Genomic DNA, 18,950 nt, shown 5'->3' on the forward strand with positions numbered 1-18,950 from the left:
TTTTTGTTTATGATCAATATTTTTTATTCCTTTTTTTGATATGGCATGAAAAATGAATGAAGTTCATTCATAAATGCTTTTATTGGCATAGCGGATGGCCAATATCGTTTCATTTCATTGATGCTAAGATTTATGAAAGAAATAAAAATAAAAATAAAAATAAAAATAAAATTAAAAATGAAATTAAAAAGAAAATTTTTTTTAAAAATTGAAATAAAAATGCAAACGCTTTTGTAAAATCCATCTTTGTAAATGAATAATTGAGCATCCATTCTTGTGAAAATCCCTCATTATCTTTGGCATCTGAAGCAGTAAGTTCGGGCCTGAGCTGTTTATTTTCGTCAAATAAAGCAACCATCGCCGCCAAGCCAACACAAACGCTTCTGTTAATTCCTAAAATGAAACAAACAAAGGATATGTTGAACAGCAGGAGAAAAATTTGTCATAATTTTGAAAAACATTCAGGATAAAAAATAAAATAAAATAAAATATCTCAATTGAGAAAAATTTTTGTATTGATTTTGAGGTAGTTTCTTAATTATACCTTGAGTGCAATGAATCAAAATCCGATGATGCTGTCTCAAGTGAATTGAGCAAAACTGCAGCGCAATGGGAAGCGAAGAGGCCAAGTCGTGTCTGCCTTTCTTGCTTTCATTCACAGGAAGATGGAGATATGATGGCAGGGGCGGGCGTGCTTGTGATGAAGTTGATGGCTTTTCTGTTGAGCTTTCTTCTTCTGCTGTTGAACTGAGTAAGTGTGTATTCTTTACAAAGATTGCTGCTAAAGAAGGGAAGTTTGATGAGATCCATTCATTTGACTCTGATTCCAATGGAAGCATCTCGTCAAATTGTTGTTCTCGCATGTTGATAATGGCATCAAAATTGTTCCAGCATTCAGGTGGTTTGCCTGATGTAAAAAAATAAATGATAACAGAGATAATCGCATTGAAGAATATGGAATAATAAACAGAAAACACATAAATATTTATAGGCACATACAAAGAACTCAATAAAAAAATAAAAAAGAAAAATCATAAAAAGCATTTCCAAATCACGAAAGTTAAAAAGCAGTGGGATAAAATGTTTCGATGAATTAAACCAAAAAAAAACCGATCCAAATTAAATAGCCTACCTGCCCATTGATCGCCTATTGCAACGCCAGTATTTCCAATAAAGGCAAAATGTGATTTTTTGCCAGAAGCAAAGCTTTCTCCTTCGCCTGAAGAAAGTGAATATGAAGGCTCAGAGCTAAAACAGATAACATTGAATGGTTAAAGCATGCAGTTGATATAAAAAATTTTGAGAAAAAAAAAGTTATTCCATTGAAAATTATCCATTAATGCAAGAATGTGAATAAAAATAAAATATTTAATAGAAGAATAAAGACAAAATCAAATTTTGTGTGTATTTTTGAGAAAAATTAACAATGTCAATGAAATAAACCTTTGCTTCTCTTTCTCTTCTGCCACGATTCTTTCAACAATCTCGCGGCACTTCGATTTATGAGCAAGTATTTCGTCTCTGTGCTTCCAAAACATCTCGTGAGTCAGTCCTTTTGCCCAAGTTTCTTCGTCATCGGCGGCTCCTGGAAGATAACTAGATGAATGAAGAATTAGAAATATGAATATCATCAAAAAGAAAGATAAATAAAATCATATAAAATTAAGAAGGAACTGAAAAAAAAGGAATAAGAAATAGAAACAAACTGAAATGGAACTCCATCTCGCCTTTGATAAGCAGTGTCTGGAATACTCGCTCGATTCCAATATTGTTTTTCCTTTTCTGCCTTGTGTGCTGCTGAACTCAAAGCATCTTCTCCTTCTTTTTTCTCATTTTCCTTTGTTTCTTCTGTTGCTTTGCACTCACAATCAGCGCTAGGCTTTGAGTAAGAAGGCTTTGAGACAGACAGAAGGACGATGGGGATGAGGTTGTGCTGTTTGCAGTGAGAGAAAAAAGACTGGTGCAAAAGCGGGCGGTTTGGAGACAGCCACTCGCAGCAAAGATAAAATGGACAGTTTGGCTCTAATAATTCTGGGGGGAATGACAATGAGGATGATATTGACTGAATGTTTTGGTTAAAGAAAGAAAGAAAGAAAAAAGAGAGAGAGAGAGAGAAGGAAAAAATAGTGCAGAAGAAATGAAATGAAAATTATTCAAAAATAAACAAGAAAAATGTACGTTTTGAACAAAAAATAAAAGAAAAGAATTGAAAAAAAACTATTAGTTATTTTCTATCACACCATTACATCGTCAACCCAACTATCCAATTTTGAGCATATGAGAGAATGCTCATTTAACGAAATCGATGGCGGAAGATGCAGCATCAGGGGATCGAAAGGAGGAGAAGGAAGAGGAAGGAATTCTTGAACAACAAAATGTGAGTAATCAAGAAGCGGATCATAACACGAAGGAGGAGATGCACAATAAATTGAAGAGGCAATTGAAGACGAAGAAGAAAACGATGATGAAGACGAAGACGGAGACGAAGATGAAGATGGAGATGGAGATGGAGATGGAGACGAGGTCGAGGTCGACGATGAAGTTGAAGTTGAAATTGAAGTTGAAATTGAATCTTTTGCAAATGGCTGCTTTAGTTCCAATTCTTCAGCATCAGACAATTCATCACCATCTTCACTCGCATCAAATGTGATGAAGTCGCTCAAGTCAGAACTATCTTCAGATGGCAATTTTTCTTCAACTGTTTTGCTATCATCAAGCATTTCAGGCTTTTCATGTGGGAGTTTTCCTTTGAAACTTATATCTTTGCATTTTGAGGACTGCCTAGATTCACCGGCTTCAATGATTTTTGATTCTGAAGTCTTCACTGTGCTGATTTCCTTATCTAAATCCTTTTCAAGTTGCTGGGTTTGGTTTTCCGCCTCACTTGCTCCGCAACTTGGGTTCACAAATCTGGAAGCTGCATCATCCTTTTCCTTTCGAAAGCTTGCATCAAATTTTGGGCTACACGAATTAGAGTTTTTATCAATTGTAATCCTTTTATATGGCTTAATTTTTGCTTTATCAATCTCATCCCAATCTCCATCGGATTCAGAATCTGCAATAAAAGTTACATGTTCACAACGATCAGTTTGTTCCTTGACAGCATTCACTTTTTCACTCTTATGAGGAAGATAAGTTTCATTCCCTTTATAAATATCCTTCGATTTTTGAGATTTACGACTTTGCTTGTTATATTTACGCCGATTTTTTGAAGGAATTAAATCTTTCTCTTCATTTCCCTCTTTGAACACTTCTTGCTTGCAAGGAAACTGTATCGTAAATTTATCCATAGGAGTGTTGGATGTCTTTTTTTCTCTCAAACACTTAAAAACTCTGTTTAAAACGCAAATCCATATTGGGATAGTTTTTGAAAAACTATCTGGAAAAGATTTGCCTCGTTTTGTTGAATCAACAATAAAGCACCCACCACATTTAAAGGAAGAGTTCAGTAAATGAAGGTTGAGTCTTCCAAGATTGAGAGACCAATTTCCATAATGTCCATCAGTGCTCTTAAAATAAACAGAATTTTCAAAAAAGGGTTGATACCACTGGCCGCATCGTAAGTTTGCACAAAACAGAATTTGCGGATAAAGCTTTCTTAAAAATGAAACAAAAGAACTGTCGCTATTGATACTGTTTAAAGAATCCCAAAGTTGATCTTCGTGTTTTGCTTCCTTATTTGTTTTCAGAAACACTTTTGTTGATAAGTGCATCGCATCTAATATTCTTTGACAATCAAAAAAAATAATTCTTCAATTAAAATGAAGTATTTCTCCAGTTCAAAAATTTGACTAAAATTTGTGCTTCAATTCAAAAAAATAATTTTATTTTGCAATAATTATTTGCTGCTCTTTGGAATCACTCGAGTAATTGTGAAAATTTTGAAAGCCCATATTATAATTTTTCATTTTATGAAATCAGAAATAAATATTATAGCAATAAATAAATAAAAATTAATAATAAAAGCTTTTATGATAGATTAATAGAGATACTGATTTGACAAAAATTTCACATTTAGCTGATCTTTATTAAGATCTAATTTTCGTTCGAATTTCGATTATTATTTTATATTCTCAATGGGAACAACTGAAAAATTGTGAAAAACCGCACAACAGCTTTTTATCAGTTAATCCATTGATTATTAAACACTCCATGGAATTCACATTGAAAAAAAAACGATGAAGACTGAAGAAAAAGTTTGATTTCGAAATGGATTAGCCATAAGAAAATTCACATGAAAATTCACAAAATAAATATTTTTCGCTCATACGAGTGGTTTTATTATTTTTTCCCTTTCATTTCCAATGCTTGGCATTTGCAAATATCATTGAAAAGCCTGATTTGTAGTAGTTGTTGTTTGAAAAATAATAATTATATTCTCAGCTGTTTGGCATGAGCGATAAAATGAAATTCAAATATATTCAAAGCTGATTAAACTTTTCAACAAATCACTTTTTCTATTTCATATCAAAATGGACTTGAATGAGCTATGAAATAGAAAACAAGTTTTGGTTTTTTATTAGATTTTAGTATTTCCACGATTATTCATAAAAATAACCGCAAAGCCATCATATAAAACATTTTTGGACAGCACAAATCATTTAAGAAGCTTCAAATTGAACAAAAAAAGAAAAGCAAGTTTCAGTTTCTCCAATTTCACAAAATGCAAGTTTTTGGTTGGTGTTCTTGAATTCGTATCTCATGTCACTCTGCATCATTCTCTGCCATTTCTGTCAATGATTGTATCACCTCACCCAAAGTTGGTCTGCCATCTGGCTCATCTGCCCACATCCTCTCTATCAGCTCAACCATTTCTTCTCCTTCGATTCCTTCTATCAGTGGTCGCACTCCATCTCTCATCATCTCCTGTGCTTCTTCTGCATCACACTCGCTCAAAGGCACTTCCCCTGTTGTCATTTCATGCAGAATCAGTCCAAGTGTGAAAACAATTGCCTGCTCAATTCCTTCTTCTTCCACTTCCTCATCTTCATTTCCCACTTCTGGTGCCTTCCATCGTTTCATTTCTTCCTTCTCCTTTTCATTCTCCAATTCCTCTGTCAAAACAAATATTTCATTATTTCCTTCTTCAACAAAGATTGTATATGGGCACAGCTGCCTCGCCATCATTTCCACCCTTTCATCATCAACTGAAATCAAATGCTCAAACAGCTCTGCCACTGCCAAAACCACCTGCTTCCCATCAACAACATCCATCGCTCTTGTTCCCAGTGTGAAATTGCCTTGAACAGAATGAATCGTTGAATGCAATGTTTTGATGTTATTTTTCTCTTTCTCTCGAAATGGCTTTTTGGCTGATATCACATTGAATGAATGAGACTGTAACACTCTTGCAACAGAACCATCCTCAGAAAATGGTAATGGAGGATCCAAATCTGGAAGATCATTTTCGTTCAACTCAACATCGTTCATTCCTCCCAGTTCTGTCCGCTCTTCTTCATCATTGTCAATGAGAAGTGGAATTTGGCTTGTCATCCCTTCCAGCAGTGTGGATGGCATCTCACTCATCTCAATACATCCCCCATTGTTTTCCCTTCTCCTCTCAATCTTCTCCATTATTTGTCTTGCTTCTGAATCTGCTGCCTCTGCTTTTCTTTCTGCTTCCCTCAATTTCCTTCGCAAAATCACAACAACCACAACAATAACAAACAACAGAATTATTACAACTACAATACAGCCAATAAAGGCAAACAAACTCCATTCAATGACATTTATATAAACATTTCCTCCTTCAACAATCCTTTCATCATCTTTTGGAGGAGTAATGCTTGCATTTTTCAGAATGAATGATTGCGTTGATGAAGGAGATTCTGCATTCCCAAACAAAACAGAAACACTCACCTCGATTTCATCTCCACAACTGCTGATGAGATCTTTTGCCACACTTCCTTCAACTTCTGTTTCTGACAAGAATCCATTTGAATCAAAATCATAATGTTCAATCTCCTTCTCTTCTCCTTTTCTCTTCACAACTCTGAATGACAGATTGCATGGAACAAGAAGCGATCCTTTAAATGTCAGCTTCATTCTGTCTGTCTCTTCTTTTGCTTCCGCACTCTCCAGAACAGGAATGAAAAATGATGAATCCCTTTCTGAAACAATCCCTTCAAAACCGCACCCATCATTCAATATCCAAAGAGAAGTGCTATCCTTCAATCCATCTCCTCCTTTCAAACTCATCACATTCAATGTTCCAGAATCTGAACAGATGATGTTTCTTCTCAATGAAGGATATCCTTTAATGGATGGATTATTGTTTTCAAATCTTCCATCATTAACAGTCATTTCCCCTCCACTCATTGTTATTCCACCTTCTGGTGAATTCGAGATTGTTGTGTCTTTCATCAAAACAGAACTCTTCTCAACATCCACAACAGATCCATCCCATCTGCACATCTCTTCTCCCTCATTCAAATTCTTTTCATTTCTTTCCTTTGAACTTCCATCGAAAAAGCAGCTGTCTATTTTCACATCCAAACAATTCTCCACTTTCATCAATTTTCCTTTTGTGGTGTTTGAACTGACTCCACCCATTGTGCAATTTGTCAACTGAAATGTCTTTTTCATCGACAGGCACGATATCAATGATTCTTCATTTCCTTCAATTGAGATATTTTCTGTATTAAAATCTTCAATTTTCAATTCACCACATTCATTAATATCTATCAGAGATGTTTTTATTGTTGAATTGCAAATCGTTAATAAATAAATCACTGATGGAAGTTGAGAAGAAAGATATAATGCTGATTCTCGAAGAATAAGATTTGATATAGAGCATTCATCAAGTTGTAATTCTCCTTTTTCCATTTTTATTATGTGAAATGGAATATTTGCAAATTCTGCATTAATTCCTTCCATCAGTTGTTTTGTAGTGAGCGAGCAATTCACAATTTCAAGAATCCCTCCCTCTGGTGATATTAATGATTCATGTTGAGAAATGAAATTCGAATCAAACACAAAATTCACTCTCGCCAATGAGACTGTTCCTGTTGTTGAAATCAAAGAATTCTTTTCACCTGTTATCTCTGATTTCACTTCAACTTCACACGTTTCTCTGCTCTTAGAGCTCAAACTCATTTCCTTCAAATTAATCTCTTCCTCAATTGCGCTCTTGGTTTCAATGTGCAACAGACTCACATATTCCGAAGTCAGATGCATTAGTCCATGATTAATTGAGTTACAAGGAAGTGTGTTTGTTCCGCATTGTCTCTCATTCGTTCCATTCACACTGCTCACAACAATTGTGTCACTCTGATGAATCGTCACAAATTCAATCAGATCAGTATCACTTGGATAATCACACTCATCTCTTCCAAATATTGCATTACTGCGATTGTATTTCCCTTCTCGAAGATCAAATCGAAATTGGCTTTCATTGATCTGAGATGTGATGTTGAAGCATTCAATAAAAATATCATTTCCCACTTTTGCTGTGTTCGCACTGAATTTCATCCCCATAAATGTGAAATTCAAATCACCTGTTTCCTTTGTTGTCAAATACACTCCTCCTCCTTTCCCTGAACTAATACTGCAATTGCAATTTGTGATTTTGGAGTCAATCATATTCATTGATCCAGACGATCCCAATGTGAAGTATATTGCACCTCCTTTTTCACTTTTTTCTGCTTTGTCTTCTGTGATGTTGCTCTCATTCACAACCAATTCGATCTTTTTCTCACTCTTTGACTCCAAAATGCTTGGCCCATTGTCACTTCTCTTTACTCCTGAAAATGATGAGTTATCAATGTTGAGATTCATTTCCTCTCCTCCTTCATTAATCTTTGTTGTTGATTCAGGTCCTTTGACCAGAAGAAGGCATCCGCCTCTTTCATTCAACAATTTCACTCGAACATTCACCAAATGGACTGAAACTCCAGCATTGTTAATTGCAAAAATGTTGTTTCCAACGTTGCATGATTCCATCGACAAATCGTTCACTTTTACACTACCTCCAACCACATCCGCAAACACACAATCAAATCCATTGTTCACTCCTGCTTCTGAATAGAATGAACATCCACTTATCACCAAATCTCCATTTTTGTTGGAAATAATCGTTTTGGCCGAGTTGTCAAATCCAGATTTCAGTTGGAGTTGGATATTTGTCAATTCAAGATGATCATCATTCACCATGAAATATTCCAGTTGATCTCCAATTGCATTTTCAAAATTCAAAGTTGCTTTCACATTCTCTTCTCCCATCTTCACACTTTTTTTAATCTGATAATTGGACATGTTGAATGAATCTTGAATGATAGTTGATTCTTCAATCTGAATTGTTTTATTTCCTTCTCCCTCTTTCATGTTTTTCATCCCTTTCCACATCGTTTTGCATGGTTCTTCTTCACTCCCGCATCTTGCAACATCAAATCCACTCGATGAGATAAAAATCTCAAATGAACTGTATGGAATCAGAAACATGAATAAATCTTTGTTTGAATGCATGTTATCACTTCCAACAAACAAATTGTTATCAGCTATCATTGATGAATAATCGAACTTAAACTCATCGTTTGTTACAGAAGAATTAAAATCCTTTCCCAAAATGAACACATTCTTCCCTGTGGCTGCATTGTTATTTTCAAAAGTGACACCAACATCAAAGAGAAATGGCTTTTCATCCAAACAATTTTCACAATCCAAATACAAGAATCCTCCTTTTCCATTGCCTGATGAAAGTGAACACGATGATGCATTTGTTGATTTAATGATCAAATTTTCATTCTCTTGCAATGTCACTTTTGAAACACCTCCTTCACCGCTCCCAGTGTTCACAATGTTTGAAAAGTTGCTGTTTTCAAACAAAACAGAAGAAGCCATCACCAATGGAGATATGACAAATGAACAATCTGTCAAAATGCATCCCTTCAATGTGCAACTTCCAGTGGTTGTTGTTATCAACGAATATTGAATGGTCGTTGATGATCGAATCTCAAATAAACAGGTTTCAAGTTGAAGATCTCCACTCGAAGAGATCAAGGAATTCTTGCTTGGTTCAAATTGACTTGGAATCTGTAACTTCAAAGAATACAAGTCGAGTGAGGCAGTCGATGAAATAACAGATGAAGTCGATGCTGAATTCCCTTTGATAGCCTCTTCAAAATGAATAGGCTTGTGTTTGGTATCATCTCCCTCATTCACACATCCATCAATCACAAGTGCATCTATAAACGAATAAATATCTTCGATTGTCCCTTCATCCCTCACTTTCACTTTCCTTTCTCCAACTGTTCCACTTCTGTCAATGTGGTCAATTCCACTTTTCATCGATTCACATGGGAATTTTTCACTTCCACATCCCAATGTGTCATGCCCACCAGTCGATACAGACACAACCACCCACTTCAAAGAAACAAGAAACACTCGAAGATCCATTTCTCCATATTTTCCATCTTCCCCAACAAATGCATTCTCATCACTAGAATATCCCGAGTAATCAAATGCAAAACGCTCTGTATTCACAGTGCTCACCAGACTGCTGCTCTTCACAAACATGTTCTTCCCAACTGTTGCTGAGCATCCTGAAAACGATATCGATGACAGCTGAAATCCTTCTTCATTCAGGCTGCAGTCCAGATAAATCCCTCCTCCTTTTCCTCCATCGCTGGCATCCTCACTCACGCAGCAGGCGGAGAAGGTGGAATCACTCACCGAAAACGAGTTGGCAGAGGCAGATGAGGCGAATGAGATGCACCCGCCATTGGTGGCAGTCTGTTGGCTCAACTGTTCTGAGTTGATGCTGGTCATGGTGCAGTTGGCGAGGGAGAGGGAGAGGGCAGGGGAGGTGGCAGAGGAGAGGACACAGCTGGTGGGGGTGGCTGTGGAGGTGATGTGGGTGATGTTGGAGGAGTTGAGGGTGAGGGGAGCTGTGAGGGAGGTGAGGTGGAAGATGCTGGGGCTGTTGAGGGCGAGTTGGGTGATTGCTGTGTGGTTGAGGGCGAGGGAGCCAGCAGTGAGGAAGAAGAGTGGAGTTTTTATAGTTATGGAGGTTGTTCCGGTGATGGTGGTTGTGTTGAGGTTGAGGGAAGGGGAGTTATCGGAGAGGTGGAAGAGGATGGGGGTGATGAGGTTTGAGGAGTTGTGGGCGATGGCGAGGGCAGAGACCGTGAGGAAGCCCTGGGTCTGTTGGAAGAGGGCAGAAGTGGCAGATGGATCTGGTGAAGAAGATGTTGAAGAAGGAAATGAAGAAGATGATGATGTTGATTGTGATGACTGCGAATATGAGTTTGATGGTTGGGGAATGCCACTGGAGGCAATGGTGGTGGTGGCTATTCCATTTCCTGTGATTTTTGTATTTGGAGAATAAAAAGTGAGTGTTTGAAGAGGAACAAATGTTGAGGTGAGAAGAGAGAGGGAGGCATCGCTGAAGGGAGCAATGCATCCGAGAGCATACTCCACTGTGGCACAGGGGCTTTGCTGTGTTTTGCCACAGGCATCGACATCACTTCCACCATTTGCAACGATTTTATTCTGGTTGATGATTGGAAGCCAGCTGTTGTATACAGCGTTATCAGCTGTTCCAGCATTCCATACTCTTTTCGATAGGGTTGTTGATCCACAATTCTCGAATGGAGATTGGGTGATGCTGCTGCCATTGAAGAACACATCGTTTCCTCTGCCATTAGTGGCAGTGTTGCCATCGAAGAAACAAAATGTGATGAATTTTATTCCGTTCATCCAGGAGTAAGTTCCATCAAAGTAAATACCTGCTCCACCGTAAGTGGAAGAAGAAGAAGTTAATTTGTTATCGATGAACAGACACTCAACGATTGAAAACTTATTCAGTTGACTTAATGGAGGCCAATAGAATGTTAAAGAACCAGCAGCATTACCACCAGTATTTGCGATGCACTTGCATTTTGAAAACAGGAATTGACCATTTGTTGAAATTGTTTGTAGCGCAAAATGCCAACAAGTTCCATAAGCGCTTGTTATTGAACAACCTTCAACTTTATTATCTGAGAATGAATAAACAGAATTTGATCGTGGGTATCTGATACAATTTGCTCCTCCGTCCAAAGCAGAGCAACTTGAGAAATTTGATTTTATGATATCAATTTTCAACAAATCTTGACATAATAACGCTCCTCCTTCCCAACAACTCGAACAGTTGAAAAATGAACAATACGTGATTTCGAGATTTGCGTATGTGCAATAAACGAAAAGTGCACCTGCTTGATCATTTCCTCCATTTGAATTATTCCATTCACACCACTCAAAGCGATAGCTATTCAAAGCAGTGAAGGACAATCTTCCAGGTGATTTTCTGTGAGTTTCATTTCCAACATGTACAACAGCAGCATTTTGTGAAGAGCGTGTTTGGTGGAGGAAAGAGGCGTTGAAGGCAGAGAGAGAAGTGGATGGGCTGTTGAGGTCGGGGAGGATGGCACCATCGATGGGGTTGTGGGTGTGGAGGAAGATGGTTGAGCGGATGGAAAGAGATGAATGAAGGGAGAAGGAGGGGATTGAATTGGTAATGATGTTGGTGGAAGAGGAAGAAGAGGAAGAAGTGGTTGAGATGAGAGGATTGAGTGAGTGTTTAGGAAGGGATGGAAGTGATAGAGGGGATTGGGGAGAGGAGATGTTGGAGAAGAGGGCGTTTGAGAGATGGAGATGGAGGTGGATTTGGAGGTGGGGATGGGATTGGTGATGGTTATGGAGAGGGGAAGGGGAAGAGGAAATGGAAGGGGAAGGGGAAGGGGAAGAAAAAGAAGATGATGTGGATGAGGATGAGGAAGATGAAGGAGAAGGGGAAAGGGAAGAGAGGGAAGCAGGAGAAAAAAGGAAGGGCTGGATGAGGGAGATGAATGAGGAGAAAGAGGAGTGGGAGATGGAGAAGGAGGCAGGGATTGGGGAGTGGGCATGTGGGAGGAGATTGTTTGGGGTGGAGAAGAGGGGGAAGGAGAGGATGGCAGGTTGGTGGGTGATGAGGGAGAAGTTTGTGAGGGCGAGGGAGGCATAGGCAGAGAGGAAAAGCGGAGATTTTGTTGCCGGGCTGACTTGGCAAGTGGAGAAGAGGATGGCGGCAGCGGAGTGGTGTTGGGCAGTGAGGAGTGGACAACCGCTGAGAGGGATGAGGTTGAGATGGGTCACACACAAGGATGAATTGATGATATTCAGACTTGTCTCAACACATGTGATATGATTGAATATTGTATTTCCAACGTTCTCCGCTTGCCCATTGGGGACAGCGTTTTCTATTGTTTTGCATCTGGTAAGAATACACAACGTTATTGCCAATAAAAATATTGCTGTCGAATTTCCTTTCATATTCCACAAGATAAACGACTTCCAAACATTACAAAAATGAAAGTATTAATTATATATGCGATCAAATAATGATTTGTGAAAATAATAATAAATATTCACAGTTTTACATGAAAATTCGAATCATGACAAAGGATTTTATTTACTTAAAGATTGCATATTTCCTGTTTGTTACAGATGCGATTTCTGCTATTAATTTATATAAGATTTTTTATTGACAATTCTTTTCTGAGCATGTATTGTGCTTGCTGTACAATGGAAAAATGATTAAAAGTTTGATTATTTTCCCCCTTGATAAGTGAATTTATTTCTTTTTCTCATTTGTCAAAAATATTGTTTTATTTAGTTCAAGCAGATATGATAATTTTGGAGAATTAAGAAAGTGTTTTTGAACAAAAATGCTTCGCTGAATTCACTAAAAATGGCTGGAAGGGAGCAGAAAGATTGTTTGAGTTTGTATTTATTTGTTTTTGAATGAAATTTATTTTTTGCATTGTTTCCAAAGCAGCAAGTGGAAAAGAATGAAAATGAATAAAAGCTGGATATCTCGTGATGCAGGGTGACCATCGAGTTGAGCCAGCGAATTCATATGGAAAGTGCCCAGGGTGAAGGGACTGGGAAGGGAATTGGAGATGATATTTTCAGAAGCAAAAAAGGATATTTTTCAATGATGATGAGATTGGAATAGAGCAAAATACATGAATTTCACATTTTTCAGAAGAGCAAGAAATCGATTAATTTGATGGAGAAACAACTGACGGAAAGGATGATTGGAGAATCAGATGATGGAACACTTGAAAAAGGAAGGAATAATGAAATTGAATTGATAAAAACAGTTACCAATTCAATATAAAACAGAAAATTGCTTGTAAAACTGTTTAGAAGGTTTGCTGTCGTTATTTTTTTTGAAGTGATTATTAATTTTTTTATTCAGGGTGCTGAAAGAGAGAAGGATTAGATGGCTTTGAAGAAGAAAAGCCGGAAAAGTGGAAAAGAAAATGAAAGATGGGTTGATGAAGGAGAAAGCAGAAGCATACCAACCGACAAAACACAAAACAATCAAAAAGAAAGTTGACTTGTGATGAGCAGTGGAATTGAAGAAAATCTTCAATGAAATTATTTTTTTTTGGAGAAGGAGGAAGCAGTTGAGCCAGAAGCAAAGCACAGGGAGGAAATTTCAGCGAAAAGAAAAGGAAACAAAAACTAAAAAGGATGAGCAGAGGAAGAGAGAAAAGGGAAGAAGAAGATGATGATGAATAAGAGACATTTCAAAGAGGATATTGCCATTATAATCACAAGAATGAACGAACAACCGAAAAGCGAGAAAAGACTGTGTGATGGAAGTCAATGTGAAAGTTATCGAAGGAAAGGAAGAAAGAGGCAGAGAGATCAGAATGAAGATCTCTTAGCAGAGGCACATTAAAGAAAGAGAGAGAGAGAAAGAGAAGATCAAACAGACAAAAGAGATGAAAGAGAATGAATCACAAAGCAGAAACAGAAGGAGAAGAATGAAGAGCTGTGGAAGGTGAAGATGAACAGAATGAAGAACAAAGAAGAATCGCAGTGGATGATGAAGAAAGAGGAGATCTCAAAAAGAGGCGTATATGAGGAGGAAATGATGATGAAAATGAAGGAATATTGGCAACAAAAATGGAAGCAAAATAAAAAGAGTTGCAAATGAAGAAAGAAGAAATGGGGCTGAAAAAGAAGCAGAAGATTGGATGAGCGAATGAAATGACAAAGTTCAAAAGACAGAGGCAATTGACGCATGTTGATGAAGTCAGAGGGAAGCTGTCAGCAGAAAGAAGGAAAGAAAGAAAAGCAAATAAAAAAGAAAAACTTTGAACAAGAAAGATGATAAGATAATTTTGATATGCGTGATTTTTTTCAATTTCATAACGAAAACATTCAACATTATCTGCATTTAGAGAAACATGAAAAATCAGAAACAGATGCTGTTTTTTGAGCTTGTTGAATTTTCATTCAGTTGCCAAACGGTTTGAAGGCTAAAAGCACCAACAATCTCAAATTACAAAATCTTCTTGAAATATTCTGATGTATTTCGTTTCACTTCTAAATTTTTTATGAAATATCGAACGAACTATTCAAAAATCAACACATTACAAAAATTGATTTTATGAATTTTTGAGAAAAAGAGAATTTGAATTGGGAATCATTAGATTTTCTTGAATTTACCAAAAATAGATGAAAAATCTTCACAACATTCTTGTTTAAACAGGGATCCATAAGCTTTCAAAAAATAAACAAAAATTCTTTTCAAAATAGCAAAATAAAGTTCTGTATCAAATTGTCAAAAAAAATATCCCAAAATGAAGTCCTCAAAAGCTTCGTGAACAATTGAACAGGCAAATAAATACATAAATACTTCTTCTTCTTCTTCTTCTTCTTCTTCTTCTTCTTCTTCTTCTTCTTCTTCTTCTTCTTCTTCTTCTTCTTCTTCTTCATTATTCATGAAAATCATCATACTCATTTTTGCTCCTTTCAATGATCTTTCTTTTCTTCTTCGTCTAAAGACTCCACTTAGTCTAATAACAATCGTCAATATAATAATAGCTCGCCCAATCATCACCAAACAGAATCTTCGAATACACATTTGAAGACATTTCACCTGCATTCACACATTTTTTTAACAGTCCAAAATATTTTTCTTCTTCTTTGACTGTTGAATCCAAAAGATCATGAAATTGTACCTCTGTATCTTTCACTCTCTTTTCTTTCTCTTTTTTATCTTCTCTTCCCATTTCATTATAATTGATATCTGCATCTGCATACATGGCGCAAACCGGGCAAATGCTTGGGTCACATTTTGCCTTCAGCCTTCTTCTTATACGTTCATCCTTCTTCGCTTTGACAACATCTTCTGATAAATTTGGAGCCAAATGAGCATTCAACGTGTCAATAACTCCTTCTTCTTCGCACGCCTCTGCTAACATTGCTTTTAGCTCTCCGCGCAAAGGTTGCGGAAGGCACGAGTAATTTTCAATATCTTCTTCATCAACATCCTCCCGAAGTGGACGTATTTGTGCCTCCAATGATACACAGACCCATCCATCCAAAAATGCCTTTGCTGCCTCCAGTCTCAACTTATCATTAGTCGTGTCACAAAACAATGAAGCTATTCTTCTCATAACATCTCTTTTCATGCATCGAGTGATTGACTCATAAGTCTGCTTCACAAGGAAACATCTGATGAACATAATTGCACACATCTGAAACTTTGAAATCATTTTTTGCACACTTTGCTCTTCGCAATACAGTCCATCGATCATGTGTTGGAAGTTGGCGCCACCTGAAGAATAAATATCAGAGCAACTTGCATCCAAAAATCTGCTTCCAGGGAAAATAGCCTTCCATTCTTCTTCAGTCCAGCTTCCAAACAAATAACAAAACACCTTTTCCACAATTCTGTCCTGACAAGTTAATATATGAACAAATGCATAAATGTGTTTGGCTGAAAGCCTGCACAAGCACTCGAAGGCTTGAAATGCGATGCAGCAAATTGCACCGCGTGAGTACACAGGCGGAATCCAGTCAGAAGAATTGCATTTGGGCAATCCAGCAGAGGCTTGTTTGGAATTGAATGCATTTGGATCTGGAAGAAACGAATCAAGAGTCAAAATGTTGTTCGTTTTGACTGTCTTGCCAAATATCAAATAAACTCTTAGTGATGACAGTTTTTTCGTCATTTTGATTGTTTCGATAACAACAGAATGATATTTGTTTGATAAAAGGCTAAACAACCATTTCCCAACCAAAGCGCATGTGTACGCTCCAATAATTGGAGTAGCTCCTGAGAAAGACAAATAAATAAATAAATAAAAACATTTCTTGAAATGGATTTCTTCTCACAAAAAATGAAATACCGTTATCAGCAGTTAGATATCTATAATAAGCAATTGTATTCAGGCAAATATCTTCATCGTCCTGTTCGCACAAATGACCCAGTTCGTAATCAATGTCTTCATATCTTTCCTCTTCAGAAAACAGTGAAATTGATTTTGCTAGTCTTTTCGCTGGCTTAGATAGTTTTCTCATTCTCATTTTATATATTCCTTCAAAAAGATCGCTGGAAAGGCATAAAATTCGGGATATTCCCCCAAGAACGCGAGCTGCCAAAACTTCGCGAGGACTTTCAACAGCTCCACAGCTGTCCTTCAATTTATTAATAATGTATTTGTGTTTAAAAGATTTGGAGAACTCATGAATCTTGGGTTTCAATAATTTTAGCAAATGATAAAATCTTATCAGCAGTGGCTCCAATTCTCCAATTTCTTTTTTCCGGATTTCTGTTGAAAAAAAAGATAAAAAATATTTGACAGTTATGAGCAAAAAATTTCAAAGAATATACTTTTTAATAAAAACCACTTTTAAAATATTCAATCTCTTCATTCACTGTCATCATATCCATAGTTTTGAAACTATTTTTTGATGTATTTTTTAATTCTTTTGCTTTTGACATGAGCATGAAAAGTATTTTTCCATCAAATTATTTATAATACAATTATGGGCAAGGATAATTGTTTTTTTTACTGATTTTCAAAATTGAAAGCGTGATTAATTGGAAATTTAAAGGAAAATATTTAGTGTTTATTTAAAAAATATAAAAGTTCAGTTCATGTTAATGCACAATGATTTGATAATAAAAATAGCAATTGTATAAAAATAAAAATAAATATGTAAAAATATCAAAAAAAATTCATGATACTAATATTTCATCAAACCACATAACTCGTATGGATAAATAATATCGCACTTTGCTCTTTTTATTAAAAAAAAACTGAAATAAATTCCAAATTGACAACATATCAACAAATTATCATATACAAAAAGTTATTTCGTTTGATTGAATATTTCCAATAAATAAAACATTCATTATTCCACCATGATAAAATTTTTTATTATGGGCAACTGATGGATTATGTGAATATATTGTATTAGACATGTCCTTTAAACTTCTTTGGGTAATCAGAACATTCATAACGTTGCTGCATTTTATATTTTTGCTTTGTTTGGTATTATCATTGAATAAAGGAATTTCTTTCTTCGTTGCAAACATAATTGGGACTATTTCCGTTTTTATTGAACTTGTTTTGTTTGAAACCGGTTTAAGTTGTTGCATTACAGACAGCACTCTTATTGTAATACAATGCATATTCCATTGCTTTGGATTATTTTTTCAAGGAAGAATTTTACTATCATTAAATGATTATGATAACCAATCATGGGTATGCTCAATAACATTATGGTGTGCATTTCTAGATTTTCTTTCAAAAAAATATATTGCAAAAAATTATAAAAAATATTTGCTTCTATTTATATTAAGCTTGCTTCTTTTGATAGTTGAACTTTATTCTTTAACGTTGCATATTTTAGCAAACAGAAATTCACATATTAAGCGTACTTAAAATATGCTATTGATGCTAACCATTCATGATTGATAAATTATATTTACATGGAAGCTATCATATTTATCTAACTCATTTGATTGAATAATAAAAGATTGATTTGTCCGAGAAAAAAAGGAAATTATCCGAAATTAATAAATTATAAATCAAGTTGAATGCAATGCACTTCTTCTTTAAAGGCTGAGCCGCAACTTGTGCTCGCTAAGAAGATACAACCCGAAGTATCTGACAAGCAATTATTAATTATCTTTTCAAAGAATGAAGGAAAATGATGTTATTGAAAGAGCGCAAATATATCCTTTGGGAAATGATAAGGAGGATTTTTTCAATATTGGAACTTTTTATTTGTTAATAAATATATGTCTATATTTCAGAAGTAATTTTTATTCGAAAATCATTTGCAAAATATTCCAATACAAACAAGAAATGAATATCTTCAATTCTATTTTTTGAATTGCGATTTCATGTTAAATATTCAAGAGATTAAAAAAATTCATCTTTTGATAAATTTCGGAATTTCTTCAAAGATGTTGTTTTTTCACCCATACTATATTTAGCAAAATAATGGAGGATCTTCAATCTTCTGAGGAAGCCGTATTTCCCGTAGATGACGTTAGAAACGTTGTTAAAGAAGTTTTTTATTAACAATTTTTACTAATATATTCACTAATTAATATGTATATATTTTTTGAAGACTGTTCAAAAAGTTCTTGAAAACCAATATTTTGAACAAGAGAAAGTACCTGAATGGGTTGACACAATCAACAGTATGACTGTTAAAAAGCTATGCGCACTTCAAACACCCTTTAAATATATAGGTTTGTTTCATAAAGTTGTATTCAACTATTTTTTGAATAATCGAATTTTTGATTTTTTTTTAAAAAAAAACAGTTACAACTGTTATTATGGAGAAAAAGCTCGCAAATCTTCATTGTTCATGTTCTGCCCTTTGGGATAATGTGAACGACGGTTTGAATTTTCCCAATTTTTAAATTTTTGAATATAAAAATTCTGTTTTATAAAGGAAATTTCGTTCATCCCTGGGAAAACAAGAATCTTTTTTGCTTGACAACCGTATTTGGAGTACAAATATAGTAAAATAAGAAATTCATTTCAATCTTTCATTTTGCTCATTTCATTTCATTAATAGCTAATTTTTTTTTTTTTTTAATAATTATTCAAATTATTTTTTTACATCACTTGATCGATGAACTCGAACTCATGCCTCACAAAGAAATA

The 18,950-nt window shown here is 35.6% G+C and overlaps 5 protein-coding genes across 5 annotated transcripts; 2 read left to right on the forward strand and 3 right to left on the reverse strand.

Annotated features, from left to right (window-relative positions):
* Positions 1 to 23: 23 nt before the first annotated feature.
* On the reverse strand, positions 24 to 3,713 carry MONOS_3809 (putative Initiator tRNA phosphoribosyl transferase family protein; the record flags this gene model as incomplete). The annotated part of the gene is made up of 7 exons (XM_067873832.1): positions 24 to 123; positions 228 to 393; positions 545 to 907; positions 1,133 to 1,248; positions 1,444 to 1,596; positions 1,707 to 2,062; positions 2,241 to 3,713. 7 exons carry the CDS (start codon positions 3,711 to 3,713, stop codon positions 24 to 26), a joined length of 2,727 nt encoding a protein of 908 aa, XP_067735074.1.
* Positions 3,714 to 4,092: 379 nt separating this feature from the next.
* Positions 4,093 to 10,658, reverse strand: MONOS_3808 (uncharacterized protein; the record flags this gene model as incomplete). The annotated part of the gene is made up of 2 exons (XM_067873831.1): positions 4,093 to 10,298; positions 10,412 to 10,658. The coding sequence occupies 2 exons, from the start codon at positions 10,656 to 10,658 to the stop codon at positions 4,705 to 4,707; spliced, it is 5,841 nt and encodes a 1,946-aa protein (XP_067735075.1). The 3' UTR covers positions 4,093 to 4,704.
* Positions 10,659 to 11,698: 1,040 nt separating this feature from the next.
* Positions 11,699 to 11,980, forward strand: MONOS_3807 (uncharacterized protein; the record flags this gene model as incomplete). The annotated part of the gene is made up of 1 exon (XM_067873830.1): positions 11,699 to 11,980. The coding sequence occupies one exon, from the start codon at positions 11,699 to 11,701 to the stop codon at positions 11,978 to 11,980; it is 282 nt and encodes a 93-aa protein (XP_067735076.1).
* Positions 11,981 to 15,478: 3,498 nt separating this feature from the next.
* MONOS_3806 (uncharacterized protein) lies at positions 15,479 to 16,341 on the reverse strand (the record flags this gene model as incomplete). The annotated part of the gene is made up of 3 exons (XM_067873829.1): positions 15,479 to 15,492; positions 15,545 to 16,096; positions 16,170 to 16,341. 3 exons carry the CDS (start codon positions 16,339 to 16,341, stop codon positions 15,479 to 15,481), a joined length of 738 nt encoding a protein of 245 aa, XP_067735077.1.
* A 1,922-nt stretch (positions 16,342 to 18,263) lies between these two features.
* On the forward strand, positions 18,264 to 18,904 carry MONOS_3805 (dynein light chain, Tctex-1 domain containing protein). The gene is made up of 4 exons (XM_067873828.1): positions 18,264 to 18,344; positions 18,406 to 18,529; positions 18,603 to 18,680; positions 18,736 to 18,904. The coding sequence occupies exons 1-4, from the start codon at positions 18,276 to 18,278 to the stop codon at positions 18,804 to 18,806; spliced, it is 342 nt and encodes a 113-aa protein (XP_067735078.1). The 5' UTR covers positions 18,264 to 18,275; the 3' UTR covers positions 18,807 to 18,904.
* The last annotated feature ends 46 nt before the right edge of the window (positions 18,905 to 18,950 follow it).

Source organism: Monocercomonoides exilis (genome assembly GCF_001643675.1).
Source record: "Monocercomonoides exilis strain PA203 chromosome Unknown scaffold3-2548433, whole genome shotgun sequence".
Classification (NCBI taxonomy): Eukaryota; Preaxostyla; order Oxymonadida; family Polymastigidae; genus Monocercomonoides; species Monocercomonoides exilis.